This window comes from Nicotiana sylvestris, chromosome 7 (genome assembly GCF_000393655.2).
Source record: "Nicotiana sylvestris chromosome 7, ASM39365v2, whole genome shotgun sequence".
Classification (NCBI taxonomy): Eukaryota; Viridiplantae; Streptophyta; class Magnoliopsida; order Solanales; family Solanaceae; genus Nicotiana; species Nicotiana sylvestris.
Genome location: NC_091063.1, coordinates 61,652,277 through 61,663,649, shown reverse-complemented (window position 1 = coordinate 61,663,649; position 11,373 = coordinate 61,652,277). Strand labels below are relative to the sequence as shown.

Below are 11,373 nucleotides of genomic sequence, written 5' to 3'. Positions count from 1 at the left end.
GGAAACAGTCTCTCTACCCTTCGGGGCAGGGGTAAGGTCTGCGTACATATTACCCTCCCCAGACCCCACTTGTGGGATTATACTGGGTCGTTGTTGTTGTTGTTGTTGTAAACCTAAGTAAAAGCTGCTTAAATAAAGATTTGTAAGAAAAGACTATAGTAGTAAATCAATTTATAAGGATATTTGTAGAAGTTTCAACGTATGATCTTTCTTGTAAGATATAAAATATGGATGTAAGATACAAAATTTATATATAATTTATTCTTTTTTAAAAAAGAATACATACCATAACTAAATGATACCTATATTAATGTATATTGTTCGCAAATAAGGTGAGATACAAAGCTTGTACTAAATGTAGAATTATTATTTCAACTTAACATTAATGTGTAAGGTACAAAACGAAATTTTAATTGATTCTTTCTCAAAAAGAATACCTACAATAATTGAATTAGACACAAATTTAATTAAAGATACTTACAGAATATTTGTTTGCTTTGTGAAACTGCATTCATTTTTGTGTATGTACGTCCAACAGGTTCTCAAAAGAGAACATTTTTTGTTTAAATCTTAAAATATTTGGCTTTGATTATTTTATGAACTTTTTTATTCTATTTTCTTTAATATAATATAGATGTAAGATACAAAATATTTATTTAATTAAGTCTTTCTTAAAAAAGAATTCCTACCATAACTAAATTATACATAAAATTTAATTAAAAGTACTTATAGTAATGTATGTGATATCTATATTAATGTATATTATTCGCAAATAAGGTCAGATACAAAGCGTGCACTAAATATAGAATTAATATTTCAACTTAAAACTAATGTGTAATATACCAAATGAAATTTTAATGATTCTTTCTAAAAAAAAAAGATACCTACAGATTCTGAGAACATTTTTGTTAGCGGAATTGATGCTTAAGAAAGTTGCATCCCTCTTTCTAGTGTACTTGAATGGCTTGGTTTTATCTATTTATTTGAATGGCTCTTGATCAACTAATAATTTTTCTCAAAATTAGTGGAAATAGAATCCAACAAATAGATTTTCTAGTAGTGCCAAGTGGCTTGTTCTCGATATGTTATTTGGCTTAATATTAAGTCAAGATATTCTCCTTTTAATATAATATAAATATAAATATCGTCAAGGAAGAGGAAAAATTAAATGTGATGAAACTAATAAGCTGTTAAAAGTTGTTCATTTTTCACTCAATTTTTATTTAAATATATTCTCATAAGGATTTAGTTTGCAGGTTTCTTTTTGCTGATGATTAACTGATTAAGGGGTTTAAGGTTGGACCTTGACTTTGAAAATTAAACTTTATAGGAAAGTCCAAAGACAAACAGTCACTACTCACTATCACTTCACTAAATTGGAGGGTCACTTCACTGGACCACTTTATCTGGTAGGCATGTGCAAAGATAATGCAAATTGATAACCCAACTAATCCTTCTACTTTTCACTTCTAATCACTATATAAGCTTTCTTTATTACTCCTTCAATGGTCCTTTTGTCCATTTCTCATAAAATGTTGGTCAAATCCCTTCTTTTCAAGTAACCCTTGACTGACTTTGACTAAACACTATCATTACCTCCTACTCTCCACCCCTCTACATAAAACCCTAACACCAAGTAAAGCATTTGCATAATCATTTTACAAGTGTGTATATATATATATATTTACTCTTCTACAGTCACATGATAAGTTCATTTACACTATCACATCTTTTGTAAAATGTAACTATTCAATACAATAAATAGGATCAGTATGCTGAAAAACAAAGCAGGTTCTCCATCATAACAAGTTAGAGTAAAATTCTTTTGCATTATTCATGTATATAATTGTTTATTTTATTGAATTCGAATGGTCCATAGAACCACGTCAGCAAAATCAGCTAACAGAGGTATGCCACATAAGCAAATAATTTAAGGCTTTTTAGGATTATGATAATAGTGGATTTTGGTACATTAGTACGTATTTTAACTAACTTTTTGAAGGTTCACGCGCTACTACTGCGCAGTTTTCTATGATGTGCTTGGAAGCATCTAGCTCAAGGTTAGAAATGCGGCTAACGAAGAGCAACAATTTGCCCACCTTCGACTTGAGAGCGTCCGTAGGACCGTACATCCAACGAATTACATCTACGTTGACGACAGGGGCGATTAGTCTACACGAATATAAAGGACGCGTGGGTAGGACATTGGATTACGGACTCTTTATAGGTACATGTTTTAAGGACTCCGCTAGTCACGTGCACTCTTGGAGTTTTCTGTTTCACCTCGTCTCTATCGACTTTTACTCCCCCATGTGATCTGTCCTCCAATTTGACATCACAATGCCATTTAATTACGAAAATGCCCATTTTCTCCAAACGCAAACGGCCAGGTGAAAAATATAGGTGGGTCCCATGCGCGGTAATTTACAATAGATTTCCTGACAGAAGGCAACATTTCCCTATTTAGTCAAACTAAGAGGAAAGTAAAAAGATTGATTTTACACAATTGGAATCCAAGTTAAAGATATGGTAATTTTGGACCTTTGGTAGCTGGATCAGTCATTCATGATCTGGCCACGTTCAAGGAGGATTTATTAGAGATGAAATATAATAAAACATTTACACCACCTTATCACTTCTTCAAATCACTGTGCCTTTAATTGGTCAAGTAGGTAATTTGTTCTTGAAAATGTTAAGAACCAAAATCGATAGAACCATGTGCTATGCAAGCTACAGATGATGTTCAATGGGTCCAAAGGTCGAAAATGATTGGATGGTCCAACGTTATGAACTTAGGTACGAGACTAATTGACAAATCCACTTGAAATTATTTGTAAAGACATGTTCTGTCCTGCAATGTTTCTTCGTTAAACTAGAGATAATAGCAAATTGTACCGTAGAGTTTATGTTTCTATAACGACACAATTACCTAAGGGAGAAAATAGTAGTCTCTAAATTGATTAGAGAGGTATCATAAAAAGCCAAGGCTAAAGAGAGCGGAAGCCATAGTCCATAAGTCCGCCCACACGCACACTGCCTTCTTCTGCTAAGGACCCACTTTTTCTCTCCTCTTCAATTTCTGCGCCTCAGTGGTCACTACCGTCCATGGCCATTGCAGTGAACTAATGAAAGCAAATACCATACATTACCACTGTCATTTTTTTAGGGCTTAATGGACTTAGACCGACCCCATCATCGCACAGCCGCTACAACAAGTAGCAGTACAACAAGTGAGCTCTTTATCTGTTTTACTTCTCGCCTTTCTTCTTCATCTTCTTCCATGAAACTCTCCAAATCCATTCTCAGTCCTGGTCGTGCACGTGACGCGCCTCTCTCTCTTTCCACTTCCCTCAGCCGTAGACTTAAATCAAACGGTAGCATTAAGGGTGGCCAAGCTTCTCCTATGTTTCCCATCACCGGTAAGAAACGCGGGTCGGGTTTCGAAAACCCGGAGCCATCTTCACCAAAAGTCACTTGTATTGGTCAGGTTCGGGTGAAAACCAAGAAGAAGGTGAAACAATCACGTAGCTTGTCCAAAAGACGTAGTGCAAGCGGCGAGGTGAGTTTTAGAAAACTAGAGCAAGCCTCTGAGGCATTTAATCAAACAGATGATAGACTATTGTTAAAGAATCAGAGGTACTCGCAAGGGAACTCAAACGTGCATTACCAGCAACAAGAATGCGTTAATCATAGAAATCAAAGGTGGGTTCATTTGCCTTTAACAATTTGTGAAGCTTTAAGGGCTTTTGGGGCGGAGTTCAGCTGTTTGTTCCCATGTCGTTCGTCGTGTTTTTCGACTAATGAAAGAGAAAAGGAAGAAAAAGCTGAAGCTTACAGGGAAGGTGATAATGAACACAGATCATGTGGTGCTGTGTTTGCTAGATGGTTAGTGGCATTGCAAGATGGGGAAGGAGGAAAAAGGAGGGATATTGAGTTGGTAGTGGCAAGTGGTGAAGAGGAAAGAACAACAGAGGGGAGGCATAGTAGTACAATGAGGAGTTCAAGAAGGCATGTGTTTGAAGATATTGAGTTCAAGGATGAGAATATTGTTGAAATGGAGAGGGGCCATAATGAAGAGAAAGGTAGAGTTAGTATTTGTATTCCGCCCAAGAATGCTCTGCTTCTAATGAGATGTAGATCTGATCCTATGAAAATGGCAGCTCTTACCAATCGCTTCAGGGAGTCATCACCTGTTCCAGAAGATGAATATTATGATGAGGAACAAGAGGAAGAAGTGGGAGAACTAGACAAGGAAGAAAATTTGAGAGAAAATAAGCATATGGAAGTAGTAGATAGTCAGAAATGTGAACCTAGTAATGAGGTTATACCATCTGAACATAGAGTTTCAGTAGATCTTGATGAAATAAAAGAGATTAATCCAGAAGAAGCAGAGGTTATTATGGAAATGGAAGAAGAAAGCAGGGAGCAGGAAATGCTTGAAACAAAGCTAGAAACTTGTGAATTAACAGCAGAAATTGAGCAAGAAGAGGGAAAAGAAGAGACCAAAATTGAGTCTTTTGTAGCAGAAGTTGATTCCCAGCTTGAACAATTAGCCCAACTGGTTAATCAAACAACTGAATTATATCAAGAAGATATCCAAATTCAACAGCTCCTTGAGGAAGGAGTAACAGAAATGACCTCTGATACTAGTGAAATAGAGGATAAAACAGAAAGTGAACAAGCTACATTGGAAGAAGAAGAAAAATTTAAGTCAGCCATCGCAAAAGAAATTCAAGACATACTCCTGCTGAGAGGCATAGAGGAGAAGCCAACAGTAACTCAACATGAATCTGAATATGAAGAACAAGAACAAGCAGAAAATACACCATTTACAGAACCAGAGAAGCAAGACAAAGTTGAATATACCAATGAGGCTCAAAACGAAGAAAAAGAATCAGTTTTGCCAGAGTGTTTGCTACTAATGATGTGTGAACCCAAGCTATCAATGGAGGTATCAAAAGAAACATGGGTCTGTCGAAGGGACTTTCTCAGATGGTTACCAGAGAGGAAACAACAAGTCAAACAACCAAAGAAAGAGGTTATTGTTCCTGAAGAACAACCCAAAAGGCGGCGGAGTACTGACACTAAACCTAGTACGGAACATAGGAACAAACACATGTTACAACCACCTAGGTCGTCGTGTTCTTTACCGGCGGCGACGGGGATGTCCATGGCAACCATGATCGAGCAGAAGCTTGTGAATGCAGTGGCTTACGAGCCGTTTGTGTTAACAAGGTGCAAGTCTGAGCCGATGAGGACGGCGGCGGCTAAGCTGGCGCCGGATACTTGTTTTTGGAAGAATAGAAAGATTGAGCCTCATCGATCCGCAACGTTCGGAGTCGGGGCGGCTGGGGTCGGGTTCTGAACCAACCGGAAAGGATATGCTGTGGTTTGTCCTATTGGTTACCATAGTCTATCTCTGTGTCTAGTATAGCTTTGTACATTTTCTTTAATTTATGTAGTTGAAATTACTGTATCATTTTTGGTCTTGCACGAGCAGTTTATTTCCTAATAAGGAGTAGTAATTAGTTGGATCTTTGCTCTTTTAATTTATGATATCATCCATAACTAGTTGGACATTCTTTAATTTCCAGTCTGGAAAAAATGAATAATTGAAATAATACATTAATGAGAAGACAACAGATATTCTTTTAAATGGCTTTAATTCAACTGGCCCAAGTGTTAATGGCGTCTGTAGTCTAAATTAACATCGATTTGTTGGGGAGGTAGACAATGAGAACTGAGGACAGGTTTTATATGAATGTTTTTTTTCGTATTATCTGATAAGATGTGACCCTCCTTCGTTATAGTTTTTTCTCCCTGTTCTTTTTTGGTGAAATGTTTAATTATAATCTTTTACTGCACAATGTGAATGGTTGTACTTGCAGTTTGAGGCTTCTTAATTCAGTTCTTCCAAGAAATGTCCTGGTTAGCAAAATAAAAAATAGACAAAAACAAACAGGTCCAAACAAGTAGTAATCTCAATCTTTAGGATATGGAATCTCAATCTATATCATATGGAGAGATAGTGCATTCTTGCTATTCATTAAGTAGTTCCACATAATGGTCATGAAACAAAGACTCATAATTGAATGACCAAAAAACATTTGACTGAATCTAGATGGACAACCTAAGCCAAAATTTCAAGCAGTAATAATTGTACTATAATTTGTGGCTTTGAACTACTAATCTTGATGGTGGCAATCTGGACAGCCACGTGACTACCATGATTTATCTGTACTATATGTAGGAAGATAATCCTATTGCACTCCTAAATACAATCACTCAACGTACAATAAAGCAAAAAAAAAAAAAAAATTTAAAAGATTCACAAGAAGAAAGCATTGGAATACCAGACAGGGAGATAAGTATTTGGTCGAAAAGATATTTAAAAAATGGACAGCCTGGTTTTTTGTATTCTTGTTTGTCGAGTTTTTAAATGTCATGTGACCGAAGCCTCTCTTTTTGGGAAGTTGATAGTCAGCTCCCCTATTTATTTCCTCAACAATGTACCATTTGTATAGTTGTATTAAACCGTTAGATATACATCTTCTTCTTCTTCTTCATCTTATTATTATTATTATTATTATTATTATTATTATTATTATTATTATTATTTTATTTCATTCTGTCAGATGATTGTTTCTTAGACAATTTTGAGAAGACTATAACTTGTATTTCAATAGCCATTTGCAATCCTCCTCTCCAGGAAAGAAAATGCTTAAATGACAAAGAAGGAAGATTGGCGTCTTCATTAGAGGAAGAAAATGAATAGAGAGTTACATTTTTATTCTATTAGTTTCCATTTAGATACTTTGAACAAGGAAGTAATATTCATTGGAAAATTTTCATTCGCTTCCTGGCCTTTTATCGGATATTGGCCTGTTCGCTATTTCTTTCTTCACAATTTTTTGTTGTTGCTTCCTGCTTATTAAGATCCATTATGTGATTTCGGAGCTAAATCAAATACAGATTGATTCATGTATTAGATATAAAGTTTAAATATTTAAAATTTGCATGAAAAGTATAATAAGTGATTAGTTTTTTTCCTATTAATATAATGAAAGACTTGTATTAAAAGTTTTATGTCAATATTATTGCATTTAGCTCTCAAATACAGATGGAGTATTTTTAATTTTATACTAGTAAAGGAATGGTGACAAGTAATTTAAAGGATTGTTATTTGTTACGTCTATAAAATTTGAGCGAAAGATAGGAATCATGGGCTGACCAAACACTAGCTTTTGCAACTTTGCCTAGTGGACAAAGATTCCAATCTTTCTTTCTTTGCAACCTTAAATTGTCTTGCTTTATCGAGTACTCACTTTTATGCACTTTTTTTGTTAAAGAGACTGAATCCAATCGAAGCCATGCAAGATATGTTAAAGGAAACAAGTAAAACAAAAACAAAAAGGAAAAGAAAAATGAGATTAGCAAAAGTGAATGGTGAAAAGGAGATTTTATATTTTGATTCGTCTTTACTGTTACAGACAATAGATGGGGCCTAAACTCTTTCCTTAATGATGGGGCCATGCCCCACTTCACATGCATAAGTCCAATGGCGGATTTACATTGTTCCTTGTGGGTGCTCAAGCACCCATTATTTTTTACCAAATTTAGTAAATTTACTTAGGCAATTATAAAAATATTTAGATAATATTGAGAGAGCACCCACAATTAAACTTCTTTTTCATCTTCTTTTAGAATTTTTATCGGCGAGCACCCATGACTTTAAAATTCTCGATCCGCCACTGCATAAGTCTGTGCTTCAACACATGTACGTCTCTGCTCCTTAATGCAATTATTTAACAACAACAACGGCCCAATATAATCCCATTAATGGAGTTTGGGGAGGATAGCATGTATGCAGACCTTACCTCTACCCTTAGGGGTAAAGAGGTTGTTTTCAGGAGACCCTCAGCTCAAGAAGACGACAAGAGACGATATATTAGCACTATCAATAGAATCATAATAAAATAACAGCAGTATAAAAAAATACGAAATAAATGGTAAGTACAACAATAACCAGTAGGTAAAGACCGGCATCAGTAGAAACCACTAACATCCTAAGACTAAATCCTAACTGGCAAGTCTCACTCTGATGCACCGAAGAAATATTCACAACTACCTCCTAACCTACAACCTTAATGCTCGACCTCCACAATTCCCTGTCAAGGGCCATGTCCTTAGTAATCCTAAGTCGTGCCATGTCCTGCCTGATCACCTCTCCCCAATACTCATTGGGCCGTCTTATACCTCTCCTCGTGCCTACCATAGCTAGTCGCTCACATATCCTCATCGGAGCATCAGTGTTCCTCTTCTGAATGTGCCCGAACCATCTGAGTCTTGCTTCCCTCATTTTGTCCTCCACGGGGGCTACACCCACCTTCTCCCGAATAACTTCATTCCTAATCTTATCCATCTTAGTATGCCCGCACATCCACCTCAACATCCTCATCTCTACTACTTTCATCTTGTGGATATGTGAGTTCTTAACCGGCCAACACTCGGTCCCGTACAACATGGCAGGCCTAACCACTGCTTTATAAAACTTACCTTTTAGTATTGGTGGCACTTTCTTATCACACAGGACTCCCGACGTTAACCTCCACTTCATCCACCCCACCCATATATGGTGTGTGATATCCTCGTCGATCTCCCCAATCCCCTGAATATCCAACCAAGGTACTTGAAACTACTCCTCTTGGGAATAACTTGGGAGTCAAGCCTCATGTCCACCACCGCTTCCGTTTGCTCGACGCTGAACTTGCACTCTAGGTATTCCATCTTAGTCTTGCTCAACTTGAAACCCTTAGACTCAAGGGCCTGTCTCCAAACCTCCAGCCTCTCATTGACGCCGCCTCGCGTCTTAATCAGCAAATAGAATATACCATGGCACCTCTCCTTGAATATGATGAGTCAGTGCATCCATCACCAGGGCAAATAGGAATGGGCTGAGCGCAGACCCTTGGTGCAACCCCATAACAACCGGAAAATGCTCGGAATCGCCTCCTACTGTCCTAACCCTAGTCTTATCTCCATCATACATGTCTTTGATCACCTTAATGTAGGCAATCAACACCCATTTTGCCTCCAAGCAGCTCCATAGAACCTCCCTAAGAACCTTGTCGTACGCTTTCTCCAGATCAATAAACACCATATGGAGATCTTTCTTCTTATCCCTGTACTGTTCCACCGTCCTCCTAATAAGGTGGATAGCTTATGTGGTAGAACGCCCCGGCATGAACCCGAACTGGTTGTCTGAAATAGACACTGTCCTTCGCACTCTCATTTCTACCACTTTCTCCCAAACTTTCATGGTATGACTCAGTAATTTGATACCCCTATAATTATTACAACTCTGGATATCACCTTTGTTCTTGTACAACGGGACCATTGTACTCCACCTCCACTCATCTGGCATCTTATTCGTCTTGAATATAATATTAAATAACCTAGTTAACCTCTCTACCCACACACCTCCAAAGTTCAACCAGAATTTCATCTGGCCCGATAGCTCTGCCCCTACTCATCTTACGCATTGCCTTATTACCTCCTCGACCTCAATGTGCCTACAATAACTAAAGTCATGGAGATTGTCGACATTTTCCAATTCACCTAGCATAATATCCTGATCCCCTTCTTCATTTAGAAGTTTATGAAAGTAGGTCTGTCACCTCCTCTTAATCTGGTCATCCACCATCAAAACTCTGCCGTCCTCGTCTTTGATGCACCTCACTTGCTCTAGATACCTAGCCCTCCTATCTCTTGCCTTAGCTAGTCGAAATAACTTCTTCTCCCCGCCTTTGTCCCCCAGTTCCTCATATAGACGAGCAAAAGCTGATGTCTTTGCCTCCGTGACTACCAGCTTCGCCTCCTTCCTAGCTACCTTATACCTCTCTCTGTTCATCCTCCTTTCCTCCCCGTTAGTGCTCCCTACTAACTGCATGTACACTACCTTCTTCACTTCTACTTTACCTTGAACAACTTCATTCTACCACTAGTCTCCTTTATGGCCACCGGAGCAACCCGACGATACCCCTAACACCTCTCTCGCCGCCTTCCTTATATAGTCCGCCGTCGTCGACCACATAGTGTTTGCGTCCCCATCACTCCTCCAAGCTCCTATAACCGATAACCTTCCTTCTAACTCTTGGGCTTTATCCTTTGTCAAGGTGCCCCACTTGATCCTCGGGCGACCTCATACTAACCTCTTCTTCCTCCTTATCATAATACCAACGTCCATCACCAAAAGCCTATGTTGTGTTGCGGGGGTCTCACCTAGGATAACCTTGCAATCCTCGCACAACCTTCTATCTCCTCTCCCGAGGAGGAAATAGTCAATCTAGTCTTCGCCACCAAACTTTGGAAAGTAACTAAGTGCTCATCCCGCTTCGAAAAACTTGAGTTCGCAATCACCAACTCAAATGCCTTGGCGAAGTTCAACAACGAAGTGCCCCCTCTATTCCTTTCCCCAAAACCGAAGCCGCCATGCACCTCAGTATATCCACCTGCAGCCGACCCAATATGACCATTGAAATCTTCGCCTATGAATAACCTCTCGGCGGGCAGAATATTACACATAATCTCATCCAACCCTTCCCAAAAATGCCTTTTAATCTCCTCAGCCAACCCTGCTTGCAGCGCGTATGCGCTAACGACATTTAAAGTACACTCACCAACCACCAACGTAATAGTCATTAATCTATCATTCACCCGCCTATCCTCTATCACAGACTCTCTAAGATGCTTATATACCAAGATACCTACTCCATTCTTACTCCTTTGGACTGCAGTGTATCACAACTTATACCCATGCGCGTCCTTTGCCCTCGATCCGACCCACCTAGTCTCCTGAACACACGCTATATTAATCTTTCTATTTTGGAGGATGTCACGACCCAAATCCCGGTCGTGATGGTGCCTAACACACTAATAGGCAAGCCCGACCATTATTCAACACTTAACCCAATTTATCAAAAATAGCGGAAAGAAATATCAATTAAGCAAGATTAAAGTACTGAAGAATTTAACAAAATACACAATATAATCTCACTAGGACCCGGTGTCACGAATCTGAGCCTCTAGAATACAGAATATCATCCTAATACATGGTATATCCAAAGTCTGATAATGCGGAAATAAAGAGATAGGATAGGAGGGAGAAGATCAATGGCTGCGAACGCCGTGCAGCTACCTCGATACTCCCAGAAGTTGGATCTGCTGATCAACTAGATCTACTGAGCCTGAGACTGCCCTGGATCTGCACACAAGGTGCAGGGAGTAAAGTGAGTACTCCGACCCAGTGAGTAATAAAAGTAACTACAGTCCGAAGATAAGAAAATCCAGTAAATACACAAAGTAAGCTAAAAT

General features: G+C 38.4%; 2 protein-coding genes across 2 annotated transcripts; one reads left to right on the top strand and one right to left on the bottom strand.

The window, feature by feature from the left end:
• The first annotated feature begins 2,904 nt into the window (after positions 1–2,904).
• LOC104215799 (uncharacterized) lies at positions 2,905–5,534 on the top strand. Its single transcript, XM_009765697.2, has one exon. It carries the CDS (start codon positions 3,173–3,175, stop codon positions 5,363–5,365), a length of 2,193 nt encoding a protein of 730 aa, XP_009763999.1. The 5' UTR covers positions 2,905–3,172; the 3' UTR covers positions 5,366–5,534.
• A 4,747-nt stretch (positions 5,535–10,281) lies between these two features.
• LOC138873216 (uncharacterized) lies at positions 10,282–10,701 on the bottom strand. Its single transcript, XM_070151661.1, has one exon. It carries the CDS (start codon positions 10,699–10,701, stop codon positions 10,282–10,284), a length of 420 nt encoding a protein of 139 aa, XP_070007762.1.
• Positions 10,702–11,373: the final 672 nt, after the last annotated feature.

Bases quoted from the DNA above. Each gene is read 5' to 3' on its own strand.
- LOC138873216 (XM_070151661.1), bottom strand. From the start codon at position 10,701: ATGACTATTACGTTGGTGGTTGGTGAGTGTACTTTAAATGTCGTTAGC.
- LOC104215799 (XM_009765697.2), top strand. From the start codon at position 3,173: ATGGACTTAGACCGACCCCATCATCGCACAGCCGCTACAACAAGTAGC.